The 20,513-nt window shown below is 45.8% G+C and overlaps 1 protein-coding gene and 1 long non-coding RNA gene across 2 annotated transcripts in view; both read right to left on the reverse strand.

Annotated features, from left to right (window-relative positions):
* Positions 1 to 14,110, reverse strand: part of LOC109306792 — an 18,010-nt gene extending 3,900 nt beyond the window's left edge. The window contains exons 1-2 of the long non-coding RNA XR_002100114.1: positions 14,098 to 14,110; positions 7,628 to 7,629 (exon numbers count right to left, since the gene is read on the reverse strand). This is a non-coding gene — a long non-coding RNA (uncharacterized LOC109306792). The remainder of the gene's footprint in view (positions 1 to 7,627; positions 7,630 to 14,097) is intronic.
* An 888-nt stretch (positions 14,111 to 14,998) lies between these two features.
* The window catches only part of TYR (tyrosinase), an 85,411-nt gene continuing 79,896 nt past the window's right edge, over positions 14,999 to 20,513 (reverse strand). The window contains exon 5 of the mRNA XM_019530365.1: positions 14,999 to 15,473. Coding sequence (XP_019385910.1) covers positions 15,253 to 15,473 — 221 coding nt within the window. The 3' untranslated portion in view covers positions 14,999 to 15,252. The remainder of the gene's footprint in view (positions 15,474 to 20,513) is intronic.

Here is a 20,513-nt window from a genome sequence, read left to right on the forward strand (position 1 = left end):
AAAATCTTGCAGGGGCCCCACATTGCCCGGTGCTTTCTTCATCCTCCCTATATATTTGAAAAAGGACTTTTTATTATCTTTGATTTTGGACACAAGTCCTAGCTCTATGTGCACCTTAGCTTTCCTGACACCCCGCTATAGGCCGGAGCAGAGGAGGTATACTGCTCTTTGGGGATAGCACCCCCCTTCCACTGGGTGTACATCGCCTTTTTGGCAATCAGGCATTCCCAGGCGCCCTTGGTGATCCAGGGGGGCTTTTGGGCACTCTTGCTGCCTTGCTTCTTGTTGGGATGGTCACCTCTTGGGCCCTGAGTATCGTCTCCTTAAGGAATGACCACTCATCTTGGGCACTGAGTTCCCCTGCTCTCGAGAACCCCAGCACCTCTCCCACTAATCTCAATTTGTTGAAGTTGGCCCTCTTGAAGTCTAGAGCTACTGCCTTGCTGCAGGCCCTTAACACCCTGTGCTGGATGGTGAATTCCAGCAAGCGATGATCACTATCACCCAGGTGGTCAAGAACCTGGAGGCCCCTTACCAGGTCATCGCCTGTGCCCAGGACCAGGTCCAACAGGGCATTTCCTCTGGTGGGATGGTGCACTTCCTGAATTAAATGGAGGTCCTGTATCTCAGCCAGGAACCTCATAGAATGGTCTGACCTGGCTGACTGTTCCTCCCAGCAGATGTCCAGGTAATTTCAATCACCCATGACAACTACATCCTTCGCCTTAAATGCCTCTGCAAGCTGGCTCAAAAATTCCCAGTCCAGTTCCTCCCCTTGGTTGAGGGGTCTGTAGTAGACCCCCACCATTAGATCACCCTCCCCATGGCCCCCTTGTATCTTAACCCAGAGCTCTTCAGCTTTCTGCTCCTCTGACCCCTTTCTGCTGGCAGATGATGTGTATTGCTCCTTGACATATAGCGCACATACACCAGCAGCACAGGAAAGACTGGATGGCCCTACTCCAACAGCTGGTGGCAGTGGCAGAGGAGCAGGAGGAAGAATGGGAGGAGCAAGCAGGGTGTAGGAGCAAGCATGGGAGCAGGCCTGATGGAGGACATCACCCAGACAGAGGCATGGGACTGGGCACTGAGGGAGCACTGGGCATGAATGGAGACCCTGGAGTGGCAGCATCTGGAGCAGGTCCAGCTTCAAGGGGACACTGACTGCCAGGCCATCCATTCATTCCTGGTGGCAGCAGCTGTGTCCACCACAGTCCAGCCCCTGCCCACAGCCTTGCAGCTGGGCCCCACCCAGCCATGGGAGGTGGCCCTTGAGTGCCTCCTGACTGCTGCAGGTCCTGGCCCAGCCACCCCCTGTGCAGGAACACACTGCCTGCTGTGGTTGCCACAGCCCCTGGACCCATGGGGGAAATGGTGAAGGCCAGGGTGCTTGGTGCTTGCCCCTGGGGTCTTCCCCCTAGGCATCCCCACACCACGGCCCCCCAATCTGGAACTCATAGACAGAGACTGAGACTTTTGTAAATAGTTTGACACTAGGGACAGGGTATTTTTATTGGTGGTGGATGGGGAGGGTAGTGGGGGGCGCTATGTGTTAGGGAGGGAGGGGCAAAGGGGCTCTGTGTTGAGGGGGAAAGGGGGAAGGATGGGAGCAGGGGCTGTGAGGGCAATAAAGATGTTTTGATTCTACCATGTGTGTCCTGAGAATAGTATTGGAGGTGGGTGGGGGTATGGGGAGTGTGGGGGCAGGGTAGACAGGCTGGAGTGAAGAGTACAAGAGGAGAGGCTTGACTAGGGCCACCTACAGCCAGTGCCCTCACCTCCACTGATAGATGCATGGCTGTCCTGGGGCCTAGGGGTGAGGGGTGGGTCTTCTGGGGCCAGCAGGGTTAGCACCATAGCAAACAGAAGCACAGGGCACTGGCTGTTACTGGCAGGGGCAAGGCTGGAGCAGCAGGGCACCGGGTGCTGCTGACAGGGGCAGGGACAGCCTTGGTGCCAGGATGTTTGGTGGGAAAGGAAGAAGCTGATGCATGTTGCCCTAACACATGGCTCCTGGGCAGGGAAGGGGCTTGCAAGGGATCAGAGCTCCAAGGTGGTTTCCAGGTGCTGGAAACTAGCTCAGGCTTCAATATGGCTGCCAAGTGCTGGCAGCCATGCGTCCAGAGGCTGGAACTCCTGCCAGTGGCCACAGGCACACATGGCAACTTGGAACTAAAGTTAGTCCCAAGTCACACCATGTGTAGACACTTGTCAAAAAACGCTTAATGTGGATTATATTTAAGAGCACTTAAATTCCCATGTAGACATGCCCTCTGTGTTCAGAAAGGACTCCAGCTGATTTGACCTTGGAGAGAGACAGGTTTTCACTGGGTAAACCAAAAGCTTCATCCAAGCCATTGAATTAATATGTAGATGATGTGCTGGGCTCAATTATTTTAATTTTTTTTTAAACAAGAAGCTTTTGCCTGTCCAGGACAAATTATGAAACCTTTAGTTGCATTTATTTGCACCTTTGTATGGCAAGACTAATGGTGCAAAGTATAGTTAGATGAACAGGATTTTCCTTTCCCATGAGAGTGTTCCAGATTTTGGAAAAAAAATCCATCCCAAATTAGGATTAAAAGTCACAATCTCGCAAAGCAACCATGCCTCCTCCCTCTCCCTCCTACCTCCCTTCTCTTCCCCACCCCCTGCCAAAAAAGGAAAGAAAAGAACAAAAAACCCCCAAATTGGGCCAATTGAAACTTATTTTTTCATAAGATTGAATTCTGAAAGTTTTATTTGGATTTTTGTTTTGTTATGATCTCATTTAGAGTTCATAGCTAAACATTATTTCAGTGGAAACAGTAAACCTTTTATTAAGAAAATATAGTAATGGGACATTTCAACACTTTTTCAGTTTCAGTTTTATTGGCTCAGCAATTTCTGTCAAAAAAATGTTTGGTCACAAACTTCTTGACCAATTCAGATGTAAAATGCTGGTCAAAGAGGGCAAAAAGCTGACAAAAATGCTGTCAGCAAATGAAAAACGTATATAAGGGAACAATTAGGTCCCAATTGTTTCAGAACGTAGCTTAGGAGTGGAGTAAAAACTGACTTGAAAAGAGGGAAAACAGGAGAAGTTCTTTACCTTTCTTTAAAGCAGTGTTTTACTCTTCTTTTGGGAAGAGTTCCTCCTGACTGACCAATGGGAAGAGGATTAAGCAGAGTAAGCTCTGCTGTCTGCAGCAGGAAGGGGTATCACAGATCCTCACTAGCAGCACAGCAAAAGAGGGCCTTCAGCCTAGAGGGAGGAAGGACCTTCACTGCACAACTATTTTCACCAAAGAAGATTGTACGGAGAGTGACCTTTACAAAAAATTCTGGCATGCTAGCCTTTTTATCCTAACAAGAAAAGCATTCATCCTCCATGTCCTACTGCTGCTTGTATGTTGTTCAGCAAGTTTGTGTTCTATTATATTAGCAGGACACCCTAAACGCAGTTCACACCTTGTATAGTATTTGACAAAGCATTGCACATTTATTTGTCATGTAATTACAGTGCCTTATTCTCACGGTATTTAGTTTTAAAGGAAACGTCATTACTCTGGAATAAAAACATTCCAAGACTAAGCAAAACACGGATTTGAGAACCGGTTTTAATTAATGACATACTGCTTTCATTAACAGAGTAGCACTATGTGTATACACAATTTTGTAAGTGAATTTGGAGCATTTTGCATGGCTTACACTTTGGAAACAGGCTTATTTCAATTTCTAGTCTTCAGGTTTTCAAACAAATACACAAACAGTGGAAGCAAGAAATTTGACCAAATACACTCCCTTCACCTCCAGCGAGGAGTTCAAATCGGACATAAAATGAATTTGACCCATTCTAATGTGCAATCACAGGTTTATGAATGCTGACTTCACAAAGCTGTCAGTCATCTGGCTCTAACATCTGAATCACTGTTAGAAGGCAGTGATGGGGAAAATATGTGGATAAGGTTGATTTTCACGCCTGCTCTTTGATCCTGATTCTGTACCCATTGAAGGTGCTAGCAAAGCACCTGCTGATTTCAGTGTTGCAGCAAGATGCTGGCCTCAAAATATCCCTTCTAGTATTAGGGATGTCCAGGGTTTCAGAAAGCTCCCTTATTCTTAGGCTGGGGAGTAGGATTTGAAGCCCCTCTTGAGCACAGCACTTACACATGTCTTTTTTGCATGTGCATAAGTAAAATGTTGATATGTGCATGTGCTTTGTAAAATGTTTTAATAGGTATTTTGTGAAGTGCTTCACTGTAAGCATGTGGTCACACTTCATGGTACTTAGGGCCTTCCTGATAAGTGTAGGTAGCTTCTGGACCTCTAACACACTGGGTTGGCTGCACATTAACACCTTTAAGTGCCTTAAAGCACTTGTTATTCACTGTAAATTTATGTCAGTCCAGGGCAGGATTATATCTAATCTGTCTTATTTTACTCTTGTTCCATTAAATTGTGGCCACTCCCTAGTCCTCCCCAAAGTGCAGTGCTCCACCATCCCAGGTGGTCTCTCCTGAGTCAGAGTGAGTGTGGATGCTGGGGCAGAGTGGGGTCGAACTCAGTGCCTCACCCCCGAGGACATCAGACAGAGGGAGCACCACCGCCCCAGGGCACGCAGTGGCCGAAGTGCCTCCTGCCACTGCCGGTACTGACTCACTGCTTCCACTGGTGGTGGAGTGGGGGGTGCAGCGGGAGATGAACTCCAGAGGAAAAAAGGATTGGGTTTCTCAGAGCTCAAGCAGTGAGCCAGTGTGCACAGTGGGGAGAGGCACAGGCACACCAAAGCTGCAGCGTTTGCTCTGCCCAGTGGGAACAGTGAGCTTGTCCTGCCCCTACTGTATTTATTGGCATTGGCTGCTTGGATTGCAATCACAGAAAGCATTCAGACACACCAATACATTCAGAGTGCCGGACCATTATCACCCAGAGCAAACTTTTTCATTCTCTCACTACTGACCACCTCAGTTTGGCTTCCTCCTCTTTCACAACAGATTGCAAAAGAAACAAAACGTGAAGACATTGTGGATGACAGCACTGACTTTGCTCTAAGAAACATTTTACATAGGCCCCTAGTCCTGCCCTTGCTCACCAAGCCTCTAGCGGCAAGTCACAGCTGTGAAGGTGAAGGACAGTTAGAGATGGTTTTTTGCCTTAAGGTGTGACTGCTCCGCTAAGCCGAACAACACTAAACTGATTAACATGTGTGCACCTTACAGCATAAAGCGTAGCAAAGCCCTTAGTTGTGAGCTTCGGGTTAGGCTTACTCATGTCCAGAACCAATGCTTCCTCTCCCACCAACTTTTTAAGGGCTTGATCTAACTCCCACTGACCGCTGTGAGGGTCTTTCTACTGATTGCAATGAGAGTTTGATCAGGGCCCAAATATTCCCATTCTTTGGTAACGTCTCAGCTCTTTGAGGAGCTGAGCGCTAGCAGTCCTGTGAGGCACACAGCATCCCTCTGCCTCCGTGTTTCAACACTTCGCAATACTAGCTCCTGTGGGAAAATGACATGGTGAAAATTTTTGTTGCCATGGAAAAATGAAAAGCAATTCAAGCATGCAGACTACCGGTACGCTGATGATTTTGGAAGGATTGTCAAAAACGGTGCTGTGTTTAAGAAGCTGAAAACCCAGAATGAAAATAGATATATGTCTCCAAACTCTGTCTCAGCTTTTCTTTTCACCAGCGAGGTGGTGACCAGCACTATGATCCAGTGAACAAAAGTTGCAGATTAATGATTTATGAAGAGCAAGACAAAGCAAAAGAAGAATGTTCCTTTTCATGGCTCTTTAACAGTTTGAGTATTACCATATAGCAGAAGCACATTTCTCAGCTTCTGTATCTTTAATAAATCACATATGGCTTGTGCTAGCTCATTGCTAGGGGCATCAGTTAACATAAATTGGTCAGAAAATGGTGGCCTTTTCTCCCATGCAAAATGCTGACTTTGTGACAAAAGTGTATTCTTTTCTGTTTGACCCTCAAACTCAACATGGTTGGGTTTAGGCTAAAAGGACAATAGTTTGGAAGTTTGGGTTTTCTTACATGAATAACAGATGTGAGAGAAGTAGCTCCTTTCAGCACCATGTTGGTCTAGCGCACCAGCTGAGGAGGAGAGAGGACCCCCCCACTTTCTCTGTAACAGAGCCAATAGGCTTGGTATTTGGTCTGTGCTCCCTAGCATCCATTCTGTGCCACTGTGAGATACAGATAGACTAGGCTAGATAGACCTGTGTTTTACTGCCCACACGATATCGTACTTCAGTTTCATCACAGTTGCACAATGTAAAATGCGAGAATGTTATAAGGTAGCCAGAAATCTGAGCCTGTACATGAGCCTGTATGAAAGCAGTGTGCCTTAATCACCACGTAACCCAGGCCATGCAGCAGAGGTACCACCAAAGAGCAGAGAACGTAGCGAAGAGCTTCAGCAGCATCCGGGTTCAACCAGCATCCACACACGTCTGTCTTGTCAGAAGCTCCCGTTCTTCACCCACACCCTGTCCCTTTGCACCCCACTGTGGGCTGTGAGAATTGAGACTTCTGGTCACTATGGAGAATGATGTCAAGTGCTTAACCTTATGTGTGCCCACATAGGACCACCTCTCATATGGAGAGCACAGCCACCTTCCCCTGTTGTGGAGGGAGGCAGGGAGTCCAGTACAGAGCATCAGGATAATATGCTTCATCACCCCAGCTTTGTTCACTTCTCCAGAATTTGTGTCATTTTTCTTTTAAGCAAAAACCAGCTAAAATGCATGGCCATGTTTCATAGCCTTTACATCTTCCGCCACCCCTTGATTTACTTCTCATGACATTAATGGCCATATGATTTAACCCACAGTCTTAGTAATGGCATGCTTAGCTGATGAGTGAGCTTAATTACTGTATACTTGGTAATACTATGTTGTATATTATAATATTGGGAGGCAATAGCCAATGGCTTATCTCCAAAGAGACAGACTTTTAGTTTTCTTGAAAATTAATTTTGTTGGATCCAAGTTTCTGACCTTTCTGTGGATTAATTTGCCAAAGGAAACTTCCTCTGTTTATAGCGGTTTGTCTCCTACTCGAAGCATGGCACTTCTCTGACAATACCTTCTGACTCTCTCATCAATTATATGTGCTAAAAGTACTCCCTGCCTCTTAATATAATTCTTAAAGTGACAGTTTCCACTGACATCACTGTGCAGTGTTGTACTGTACTATAGCTGGATGAAACACAAAACCAGTTTCCATGCCTCAACACCCAACATTTACATAGGCACCTTGAACAGGACTTGCAAAAGGACCAGCATGATTTAGTAGGACAAGTTTCACTGAAAGTAAAATTTCATCACCACCTAGAAATGGCTTGAACCAGAAGCACTAGAGAATCCCTGATTCCAATTCAGTCACAAAGGGGAGTTCAAGGCCATGCCCAGATGGGTGCGGCCTTGTGGGATGTGATCTGCAGTGCCACACACTACACATTTAGCTGTTCTCAAACCCCCCCCACAAAACAAAAGAGCTGGTCACGCGGGAGCAGCGTATGCCACTCCATGCTCTGGCTGCCAGCCAGGCTCCGAGAGGCAAGATCCCCGCTGTTGCAGCCCCAGGAGGCCCCAGGACCCCCAGTGCTGACCCCAGCCTCCCCTACACCACTTGGGGTAGACTGCTGCGTGCCAGAGGGTGTTCCTCGGGGACAACTAGCGGCAGCGCAAGGTGTCCTGCTGCTAGTTGTCCCTGGGGAACCAAACATCCATGTTCGTGTGGACGTGGCCTGAGCATTCAGGCTGCTTTTATTTAGGTGTCTATATTTTGATTTAAAAGAAGGCACTAGCTGGGGGTTTCTAAAGGCACAAATAGCAGTTTGGTGCCTATATTTTGAATTTGTAGTGTGTGTGTCTGGGAGCCTGGGAACCAGTTTAATCATATTAAAAATCCAGGGTGTACTCATAGGCTTAGCATTTTATCCCTTTATCAAAAAGCATATATTTTAGTTCATTATGTCTGGGGGAGGTCATCTGAAAGTGAAATCATCCCACACTAATGGACTAGCATTTTCCACCTCCCAATCCCACAGTAAATTCACCACGCTACAATTAGGCTTTCAGGTCAAACTCCCCCACTGGCTTTTTTAGAAAATAGTTCTGAATTGTGACAAAAGCGTGCAGTGCATTTTGGAGAGGTTTGCATTTTGAATGAAGCTATCCCATGCACAGAGGCCTTTTCAAATCAAGGCTTCCTGAAGGGAATTTTCTTACATGCTGCTTATGCACTATTCATTTGCAATGACTTGTCCAGCGCAGTGAAGGTGGCTAATGTCATTAGGGCTGGAGAACAGCCCATCAGCATCTGTCACCGATGGAGAAAAGCAAGGCCTGATTACTGGATGGTTTTATTGGTATGCAGGTCAGAGAGCGGTTGGTACACAATTCAGCCCCATGAATTAAATGGTCCTGCAAACTACTTCTCTTTATTCCTGTTTATTGCCGTGTTGTCAGCCATGGGCTTGGGAAGACGTACAGCAGCATACCAATGCAGAGCGGTAGAAGGGCTGTGCTTAAACTCCCCGTGAAGCAGTGAAACCTAAAGGAAACAGCTTTAAGTTTTGATTGAGAAAATATTTGTCACTTTGCAATCGAAGTGTAATGGTGGTGCATCCCCTTAACACTGCCAGAAAGCCTGTGTTCCTTTAATTTTAATTTAAAACAATGGGGAGGCGGGGAGGGAGGGAATTGAATTTTTTTTAAAAATAGTGCTGGCACCATTGTGATCTATATCATGCACACATACACATCTATGCTAAGTGCCTCACGTGATCCCTGTGCTGGCTATCAGATGTACAAGGCAAAACACAGCCGGAAGGACAGCCCATAGAGTACTGCCTGCATAGGTGGGTGAGCTGAGCGTTACTGCATGGGCATTAAGGGGAAAGCCATGTAGGTAAGGAGGACAGCTGCCACACAGATAAGGCAGACAAGATTCTTTGGGTAAATCCAGTATCTTTTATTAGACCAAATCAAATAGATTAGGCCACAGATTAGGTCCTTGGAGTGAGGCGAGAACCAGGAATCACGCTGTGATGCTGAATCACACTGAGGGCTTGCTCATGGGGAGACACAGTTATGCCCTCCCTCTTTTCTAGCACATTTATTTACACTGTGATGCCAGTGAATACTAGATCTTCTACCTTAGGCTGGGGCTTTGTAGCTCAGAAGGGCAGAGAGCCAGCAAGCTGCCTATCTCTGTGCTCTCCGAATGCAATGGTTTTTCCAGGCCTTCCCTTTGCAGTGTAAGTTCTGTATCACTGCTCCCCAAGAGAAGGAAGCAACATGGGAAACAGCCTATATATATACTGGGAAATAAGAAAGCCTGAAGACCCGGGTACGGGAAAGCAAAAATGAGCTAATTTTCTATATTTACAGAGGCAACTGAATCCCTAAATCAAAGCTTATTTAAACACACATACACACAAGAAAAGGCAATTTTTCATGACAAGGGCCCATCACTGCCAATTTTCAGCTGACACACCGCCTGGTATAAAATGCCTTGCATTCCACATGCATTTGTATGCACAGATGGTGAATTATAGATTTGACTCTGCAGAGCGGGTAGGCACTAAAAATACGAATTTCAGCAAAATCTAGGCAGAGGAACAAAAACGAGTGACAGCTGCTCATTTTCCTACCCTGACAAAACATGATTTATAATGATATGAGAGAAAGTGATCAGCTTCAAAAATTAAAGAATTCACAGAGGCAACCATGTATGATAAAGGCCAGAGAGCTGTAATGCTGATTGCATCGTAATGAGGCTGCCAGGTAGCCAAATAAAGATGTTTGAGTGACAGACACATACTTATTTTTGCTTTACTGAGGGAATTAGCACAGCACTGTTACTGAACCTCAGCTCAAGGCAAATAGAGGACCTCAGATTGCAAAAAGCTGTGGACATTTCATTTCACCCACACAAGAAACCTTATTGAGTCCAAAAGTGCTGCTTGTACTTCAGCTAGATGTGTGAGTACGGGCTCCGTCCACAAATGGGTCTTAAGAAATACTGACCGCTGCAATTCCTAATTTCTGGGTGGATGGCCCTGAACTGGGTGCCATCCAGTGGTAAGCCTGGTGTCATAGGATAGGACCTCCAGTAGTTGTGACCAGGAAGTCACCTTATCTGTCCAACTGAAACACCCCAACAAGAGGTCTTGCTCCACTCTGGGGCTTAGTGCATCTCCCCAGCTTGTCACAGGGTAAGTTTTCTCAAAGCAAACAAAGCTGTGTTCACAGTTTGCAACCCCATTTAAATCTGGAAATGTTGCCCGTTATATCATGGATAATGTTGCATTGTGGCAGATGCTTCAGACCAATGTTTGTGGACCCAGCTGTCTGCCCAAATATAAGTTGGTGGTCTTTCTTCACTCTTTCAGGCCCCTTCCCAAGCAGTCACTAAGTTTCCCTGTGTGGCATGCACTGCCCTAGTCTAATGGTGACCAGAAGTCATCTCCCTGAGACATGTTGCTGTACAAGAACCTCTCAGAATTAATCACACGTAAACCCTTGTCATAAATTATAGTGATTTTTTGATGGTTCGTAGTGATTTTGCACCATCTGTCACGTCAGTAACACTCTGATCCATGCTTTTCTCTTCATTTTTGTATCCTCATCCTACTTTGGCTTGAATTAATGCTGTATATCAAACATATGGAAATAGATGATCCAGAGGGGAAGTAAGCTATAAAGCTTTACATTGCTTGGCTTCTGGTTCATTTGTAACATATGGAAGCTGTTAGTGGCAGGTATGTGAAGGGGGTTAGACAGTCTCTTGCTAGGTCAATATAGACAAGTCTCCCAAAATGTCCCTGCAGCTGGCATTTTTTGGCAGGCTGAATTCAGAGGTTGGATAGTGAGGATCTAACCTTCCTACCCTAGGGTGTAGTCTCACTGGGCATGTTGGGAAGATCTAGCACTGCTGCTTACCCTTGGAAAAATAGAAGATCCTTACCCTGTAGTGCAGCTAGGTCCCTTACTGAACAGTAAATTCACAGGGAGGAGGTAGGCAAACATTGATTGAACTTAAATATTGCCAGTTTGAGCTCAGGTGACTGTATAAAAGTCCCTAGGGATGCCCATGACTCCCTTCATGCTGTGTAACAGAGTGTTTTGGCTCTTTAAAGTAGGAGGCAGGTAATATGAACCTAGTTTTCACTCAGAATACAGGTACTCTACAGGTTGTTCGATGAACACAATGCATGAGATGGGTAGGCATCCTAGCTAAGCCTGCAGGGAAAGAAGGAATGGATAGAAATCTAAAAGGTTTATAAATTCCCTTTAATCAGTCTGATGGAAATTGGGAGGAGTAGTTACTCTGAAATCTCTCTGGATAAGACAGCACGGGAAGAAATAGACTGTCTACCCTTCCACCAAAGTGAACAAAGGGAAAAGGGCAATGAGGGGCCAGAAAGGACCCCTGTTTGCTGCCACAATTGCCCTCCCACAAGTTGGTGCCCCAAGTGGTTGCCCCATTTGCTCCACCCTAGTTATGCCACTGTGAAGGGCTCTGATTCTCTTTGTCAAAAAAAGCCTAAGAAAAACCTGAGATGGGCTTTACAATAAGCATGGAAGGGCCTGGTAGAGGAAGTGGTAGACCAGTAAGTCACCCAGTGGTGGGAGATGGATGGAAGGGATGGAATTTGAGTAAATTACCCTAGCAGCAGCCAAGGAGATGGGAGCCCCAACCACACCAAAGGTAATAGATCTTGCCATATCTCGTCCATGTGCCTGCCATAGGGAATACTCTGGATGCTGAGATGACCTATTTTACTACTTCTGTTTGTGAATTTTCCAGTGCAGAAGGTTTTCTTGAGAAAAATCCTATTGTTTTGTAGAACTTTGCTTCAGTGAAAGTCCAATGAAACACTGCTTCTTGCTTTCCCACCTGACAGTTTGCTGAGAAACCCAGATATCCAGGATGTATGGCTTTATGGCACCATTGCCAAAAAGACTGTGTCAAGGCCAAGGGGACCCCAGTGCTTCCGAAGTGTGGGGGTCCGTTGCAGACCTGTTATCTGGATTGCCCTTGGCCCCAAGGTTTCTGGGTTCCTGCTGAAAAGCCAGGAGCTTGACGGCTGGGAATTCTGGCAGTTTGCAGACACCTTCCTTGCCAAAAAGCCCAAACCTTATTTCATTTCAGCCAGGACTTTAAGCATTTTGCACCCCATTCATTCACTAGGGCTCCTGAGAGGCAGGTCTTATTCAGAGCCTTTCTCCTTGGGCTCCTAAACTCAAGCCTGAGTTGAAATTTTTGTGCCGTATCTTCTCGCATACCACATGCCCCAGAACATAATGCACATGTTTATGAAAGGCAGAATGAAGTGAAATACGTGTTTCCAGAGTTATGGACACATAGAGCGGGGACGAAGCCAAATCTTTAGCTGATTCACCCTCCCTTTCCTGCTTAACTAAGGCCGACACCTAGCTGTTGCTGAAGACTTGTCTCCATGGGCAGTACAACTATTAAGGGGTAGTGCCAGTAGTGCAAGTCCATTTACAGGTAAAATTGGATGATCACTTTGGAATCAGAAAATCTAGGCCCCTGACATATGTTACATTTAAGACATGATTAACAGGTTAATCATGCCTTAAATAGTAACCCAGCCACAATGTCAAACCAATTTAAAGTATGACTATACAGTAAATGAACCACAAAATTATTCCACATATAATGTGTAACAACTTCCTGGCTTGTACCTACCAAGCCTTAAATTGAATGTGTGAACAGCTGGGGCTGGCCTATGAGGGATCCCGGCGTCCAGCTGAGTGTCTCATGGGGCACCCCCAGGGTCTGGCATACAGTCCCTGGCAGAACCAATCCCTGGACCCCAGCTGGGCAGCACGCATGGTTTCATAGTTCCCAGCGTACGGAGACCTCAGGGTCAGGCTGCTGCAGCCCAATCCTAGGATCCCCATGTCCTGGGACCTGTAAAAACCATGTGTTCCCCATCTGGGATTTTGACAATCAGCTGACTGTTGACTGGGGCCAGGGACCAGATCGAGCCTAGTTCCAGATCCTGGTTTGATCGCCAGCCCCAGGGTGCATCCAGGGTGCAACTTGCTGATGGAGGGAGAGCCCAGGATCATAATCCCCAGTTCCTCCTGCACTGGCAAGTAAGGTACAATGGGCACATCTACAGAGATGCATTATTAAACACCTGTATTAGCAAGTACTAAATAAATGCACAGTAACTGGAGTTATTGTGCAGTCGCACTGGCAAACATCTTTTAGTTGATGCTACTGTGCAGTAGTGTTAGCACTGTCTGTGCTGTGACATGCTACTGCACAGTATTTTTTGGCTACTGTGCAGTCAGCATCTCACGTAGACATGGCCCACTTTGGATCTAACCCCTGATCCCAAAATTGTGCACGCTGCTATGCATGTGTTGCATGGCAGAAAGTGTGATTGTTGGGAATGAAAATTAGATTCTTCATACCTTAAAATCAATGTCTTTTAGGGCCCTAGTGAGATGAAATTTCAGACTAACTTGCAAGACCAGTTTGGAGAGTGACCGTATAAACTACTAATCTCCAGTGAAGACCAGGCTGAACATTGTGCTTATAAAATTTTAAAACAAACCACCTTATAAATGTGCATCCCATGTGGTTTTCTTTGTTTTACATTAATGCCTCATACAATAAAATATCCTGGGTTGAACAAAGTACATATTAAATAACCAATATAAGAATGTAAAATCTTATAACTCCGTTATTTTTCCCTCAAGGCAATCACTACAGGAACAGATTGCACAGATTTTTGCATGTATATTTTAATTTATTCCAAGGCCTCAAAACACATCCCTGTACCAGCATCTAGAATCAGCAGTAAGAGGCCCCAAAGAAAGGGAAATTTCTTCTTTATAGACTTAAGTCCTGAATTCAGGAAAACATCATGAACACTTTGAAGACAGTGTGTTAATGCTTTGCTGAACTGAGACATAGGGTGAAGTTACATATTTTACTTAGATCATGCTAAGGGCACTTAAAATGCAAGTGCTTGCACATTAAAGCTTGTTAACTCATAATAAGTGCCCTCTGAGTGTCTCAACATTATGCCACTTAATTTCATAGACATTAGGGGCTGGAAGGGACCTCGTGAGATCATTGAATCCAGCCCCCCCCACCACCATAGGCAGGAAGTCAGGTGGGATTGAGTGATCCCAGAAAGAAAAATACCCAGATTTTTTTTTGAAAGAACCCAGAGTAGGTGCTTATACCACCTCTGGGGGAAGTTTGCTCCAGACCCTGGACATATACATTAAATAACATTTTTCTCATGTCTAGGTCAAATCAGCCTTCCTGGAATTTATGGTCAGTATACCTTGTTATCCCTGGGGAGCTCTGGTGAACAACTGTTGTCTCAGGTCCTGATGTACCCCTCTTATATAACTGTAGGCTTCCAAAGGTGGTGAAGATATTTTTTATTAGGTTTGTCATGTCAATAGATGTCTCATTTGGTGATATGCTGGTTATCTGTATGAAATATATATTTATCTTAATTTACAGGAGCAAGCTGAAATGGCCAGAGATAGAAAATCTGTAGAGCTCGGTCTTCTAAAAAACTCCAAAGCTCTAGTAAAAGGTTTAGTGGAATATTTTAAAGACGTGAAAAATGGTTTTGAAACACTATGTACATCCTGCTGTCACTGGAATCAAGCAAAGACAAATACTTTCTTATAGGAACCAAGGGGAAAAAAATCTTCCTTAAAACAACAAAAACAAAAATCTGTTTGGCAGTTACTAGCTCTAATCACAGGAAAAGGGACAATTCTTTCATTAAATGAAAAGCATCAGAAAAACACAGGGTAAATGCATCACTCTTGCAATCAGATATGTATGCTCTTGCACCTAAGTGAACACTAGGAATTCCTTCCTGTGGTTTGAATGCAGGATCAGGCTCTAAATTTATAACAAGTACAAGCAAAATAGCAAATCGCCAAAACCAGGAGCCAAGAAGCTGGGAAACACTTTGGTTCCATCTTTAATTGAGAATAGGGAAATACAAGATATATTCTTAGGGTGCACAATAACATACACTTGGTGTTCGGAGATATTCTATGACAGGCTGATAATACACTACAATACCATGTGTTACAAGTATGATGAACAGCACATCCCACACCTCTTACACAGTGCACCACAGCAAGATATTCTGTAAACTTGTATCAAATAATGCATACGTGCTTTAGGGTTAGCACTTGTCATTCTTGCTGGATTACTGGTGGCCTTTACAAATTGGACTGGTAAGACACACTTTGATAATCCTCACTTTCCAAAAGTAGCGGTTGTGTCTCTTCAGAGGTTCTCCTTTTCTTACTACATCCCCGAATAATCAGTCCTGTGATCAGGGCAGCAATTATACCACCCACCACAGCTGCTCCAACTAGCCATGCCCAGATCTGACGGGCTTGCTCGAGGTAGGGCATCAAATAGTCCTGGAAGAAGTTAACTGCAAAAAAAAAAAAAAGAAAGAGAGAAAAGAAAAACACCAAAAAAACCCCAAAAGAAATACTCATTTTATATTAGGTAATTCCCAGTGTCAGTGTGTAGAGACCAGCAGTTCTATAGTGTTTGCTACTGGAAGTCTCTGACTAATGGAAGACCTTATGTCAGTACAATTTGCTGTTATCTGAAGATCACAAAGAGTATCAGACTGCAGTGGCATGCACAAATACCTGTGCTAGCTTTGAGTGAACTGGTATATCTGCACTGATACTCACTTGGGCTCTAGACCAAGGATAGCTCTGTTTGTGTGGTACTTGAGCTAATTAACACTCCATCTCATTAGCTTGGGCAGAGCACTGCATTGACACAGGTATGCTGTTTTGGGTGTGGAGTTAGCTTGGGAAATGCTATATAGCGCGGCATTGCTCTGGGTAGATACAGCTGAAGCATTTTAAATTTTTTAATAAATTGGATCCTCCATCATACCTTTGAGGAAGATAAATATGGTCTGTAATATGTAAACAAGAACAGAGGCTACCAGGAAGATTTTCAAGGAGGAGCCACTGGGGAGCCAGCATTTTATTTTTATAATTTTTTTTTTAGTTGATTTCATAGACAATCCCGGATTTCCCGATTTCTGTGAAATCTGCAAAATTGTGAATTGAGTAGACCCCTGCTCATGATGTGTTCTTTATTTTCTGGGTGGCCCAACATGATAATCTTAGCCTCAAAGTTCTGAGCATTCACCAAACATGTAAAATTGACTATATCGTCGTGACAGAGTGGCCTGTGCCCTTAGAAGGAAGCAGCCAACCTGGCAGAGGGACTGCAACCTGGGTTAAGTTCATGAGGAAGTGGCTCAATGAGAGTTAAAAACCCCAGTAAGAAGGACCAGGAAGGAAGGTGTGGGAAACTGCTGGCCATGGGGAGGGCAAGACTGCTGTGGGAAAGCTGAAGCCACAAGGGGCCCCTCCCCATATCCAGGACAACAAGGTTTCTGTTTTATGTGCTTTATGTCTTTAAAAGTTGTGTTTGTTACTGGGGCTGTCTAAGGAATGGCTTGGGGACCAAAAGTCTAGCTGAGGAAGCAACAACCTACTATAATCATGCCACAGACAGAAAACACAGGTCACAATTGTGTCTTAAACTGTGCACCCACAATGAATGGACCTAGGTATATCTTTGTGCCTCAACAGCCCATCAGGAAAATGGGCCACTCTCTCACAGGCATGTTTTGAATGCTAATTAATGTCTAGGAAGCACTCCAATTGTTGAGCATTATAGAAAAGCGAGTGGGGACAATGAATAATTTCATATTTCGAGGAGAGTTTTACTAATCTACAGTAAATAAGGCATGGGACCAGACAGTGAATAATGAGAAGAAAATGAAACAATGAATAGCTGTTGAATTGCTTATTCTGTGAATGGGGCAGGGGTCCTATGGAAAAAGAAATAAGTGTGACCGTACTATTAATGACCATATCATAATGCACATGTACAAGATGACTAAATTAAGATTGCCCAGACAATTTTAATTCTCACATTTACTAACTTGTGACCACTTGACTTTGCAATCTTAATAATGCTCTTTTAATGAAGCCTTTGTTTCTGCAAGTTATATATTACATGTATGGCAGAACTTCAGCTCCTTAAATCTGGAGGAGGAATTTTATCATGGAAACTCTGGTGCCACCTTATTGGCACTGAGAATGAACATTGTCACACATGAGCAGATGTAGGATTTTGAAAAGGGGGTGCACATGGTGAGGTGCATCATCCCCAGGTCCCCAGGTTTTCTGTTTCCCACAGAAGAATGGAAAAAAACATGGATTTTCCTTTTTGCCAGAGGAACCTGCAGATTTCTCATTTTGCTGGAGAAATCCATGGGTTTTGCACTTTTGCAAAGAGCTCTCGGCAGGCTGGCAGGGTTCCAGCCTGCAGGGGTTGGGAGGGAGCAGGCTGAGGGCAGTCAGGCAGGGGTGCCACGTGCATGTGCATGCTTACACATGCACAGGGCTGCCAGGCAGCCTGGAGAGCAGCTCCCACAGGTAAGTGGGAGGGGAAAGGGGAACAGAGGGAGGGAGTCGGATGGGACTGGGACTCCTGCCCAGCTGGGCAATACATGGGGCTTGGGGACCTGGGCCATAATGTGTGGCTGCAGGGCCCTGGCAAGGAGTGGGATGGACCCGCAAACAGTTCATCCAGGAGGTTGTGGGAGGTGGGACTGGCTCCCCACTGCTATGCACACTCCCAGAGGCCAGGGGGAACACGTGCCACTCAGGTCTGTGTGCGGGGTGGGGGCAGGCATGAGCATGGGCTGCCTACTGTGGGCTAGGTCTCCGACCCTGCTGCCCTCCCCGCAGGGCCGACGCAGCCAGTGGGTGCAACCTGGAACAGCAGGGCAGAGCGGGGCTGCATAGGAAACCTACTTGCCGTTGCAAGCTCCATGCTGCCCTGGCGATGTGTCCCCAGTGCACATAGCAGCAGTGAGAGGCACAACTCTGCACTGCAGCTCCTGCTGCTGCCACGCAGACAGCGGACCCCATGCCAGGGCAGCACAGAGCTCACAGCATCAAGGAGATACCTGCGTGGTCTTGCTGTTCCCTGCAGTACCAGGCTGCACCTGCTGGTCTCCAGAGGCCCTGATAGATGGCAGCAGGGCAGGGTGCCCAAGCCTGCAGTGGGCAGTTCGCCCTGTCCCCACCCCACGCAGATTAGGGGGCACTGGTCCCTCCTGCCCCACCAGGAGTGTGTGCAGCGGTGGGGAGCCAACCCTGCCCACCTAAGCCTGCAGCAGGGGAGCTGGGCTTTGATATGCTGCCTCCTACTAGGGGCAAGGGGTTGTGCATCCAGGTCCCTGATCCTGTAGCCCCTGACACTGGGGCTGCCCTTCAGCAGGGTTGGAAGGGGGGCAGGGGATGGGGGGGGGCGGTAATGGGCTTGAGCGCGGCCAGGAGGCTGTGGGGGCCGGGGAAATGAGGGGCACCAGTAGGCCCAGGGGGCTATGGGAGGGAGTGAGGGGCCTCCCATTTTAATCATGGATTTTGGGGGTATTATCAGGGAATTTACAATTTTTTTTTATCAGGGAAAACCAGGATCCATGCTCATCACATGTAACGCAACACAGTTTTCTCCAAGTGGAAATAAACTAGAAGCTTTACTCACATCCTAGGAGCCTAGGGCTGTATTATTCAGTTTAAGATTGATTCTAAAACAAATATAATTGTATTGGAATGAATTACAAACAGTCTGAAAAGCTGTGAAATAGGAGCTACATGACCGGGGCAGCTAACAGACCGCAGAATTGCAGAACAAAGAAAGTCCTGATTGGTGGAACATCAAGACCATTCAAAAGGAAAGAAGGTCATTAATACCCGTGGCATGAAGAGTTTAGATGGCATCAGGAAGATTTTAAAGAGCCATGAAGTCAGGTGACTCCCTCACTGTTGCCTGAATAGAAATACTGCTGCCACTGTCAGACAGTTGGTTTTAAACTTTGGGGGGAGCAGAAATCAAGGAAGTGCGACTGCATCACACTGGCTCCCTCCCTTCTGCCCCCAGATTTGCCACTGTTCTGACAAAGGCTTCTTCTTTGAAGAATAAGATGGGTAATTTTTTAAGTCCATAAACTATGCTGCAACCATCCCTGCATCCTTCCATCCGGCAGAAAGCAGGGTAGAGCTGCACCTTGGAGATTTAACTGGACTGGAGATGCATCTCTGATTCAGTTTGCTTATAAGAGCCATCTCTACCCTGCCTTCTGCATGACTTTTGATTAACACAGCCAAATTAGTCTTTCCACATCCCATCGGTATTGCCTGGAGGAAAACTGGCAGATCAACATTACCCCTCGGTAAAATGCAATGCGACTTTGAGACCATTCAGTGACAGGTCCTTCTAGAAGGGATTGTGTTATGCATGCCTCTGCCTAGCCTCAACCTCAGCCTGCATGCTTTTTCTCTAATTAGCTAGAAGCCTACAGCCACCTCTTGGCATCTACTGCCGGTTTGCAATTTCTTCTGCTGTACAAAAGATGTTTGGCATCCCTACCATGAAGTTACCATGGCAACTCATGGGTGCCCAGGCACAGAGAACCCTAGGATGCTCTATCATCTGTAGTTCGCGGCAGTCAACCGATGACTGTTCCTGGCATTGTTAATCTGCCCGGCTATTGGAACGCTGCGAACTAGAATTGCAAAGGACTAATTACAAGTTGTAATCCACAGCAGTGTGAGGCTGGTGAGTGGTACCGCTAGCTTCTCAAGGACTGTACAGCTGCTAATAATGGGGAAAGTAGCCATTTTCTGGAACCAGCTAGGGACATGCTGGGCTTCAAATTCATCTTGTTTTATTTGTGCATTTTGATTTAATACACATAACGCAATGCGACCTATGAGCTCATAGGTGTCATTGTCATCAATTAAAATGTTCTTCAGTGAGAAAACCAGGGCAAAACAAAACCAGTCAAGCCCTCCTCCTCACATGTAACAATTAGCAACAAACAGCAGCAAAGGATCTCTCAGGTTTCTAGAGGCAAATGATACCCCCAGCACTGTCTTTGAATTCAGTTCCTAAACTGTCTCTACTGCATTCGTGGAACAACATAGACGCTCCCTGCTGGCTGCTGGTGGAAGAAACACGGCAATACCCCATGGCTGAATTGGCAGTCTTCCTTGAAGTCTGCCCTGAGCGCTTTTATGTACAAAACATGTCAGGGTACTAATGGTAGAACTGGCCACCAATAAGACCAGAACCACCTTTTGGCCTTTAAGAGGACTTCAGCACGTAGACCTCTTTTTAAACATTCCTTCAATTCCATGCGAGTCTGGGATAAAACTGTTCCACAGTCAGTTCTGAACACTGCAGAAATGCAACTCTTTTGGATGGCAAAAAGAACAAAGAAAACCCTTTATTCATTCACCTATACCCCACTGACATACTGGCAATGACCTGCTATTTCCCATCACATGCTTTTCTATCCCCTAATCTAGTTAGGTATAGAGCACTGGCTTCCAAAGCAAGCCTTTAGACCACAAAAATGATA

This window comes from Crocodylus porosus, unplaced genomic scaffold (genome assembly GCF_001723895.1).
Source record: "Crocodylus porosus isolate Cpor-Errol unplaced genomic scaffold, CroPor_comp1, whole genome shotgun sequence".
NCBI classification, from domain to species: Eukaryota; Metazoa; Chordata; order Crocodylia; family Crocodylidae; genus Crocodylus; species Crocodylus porosus.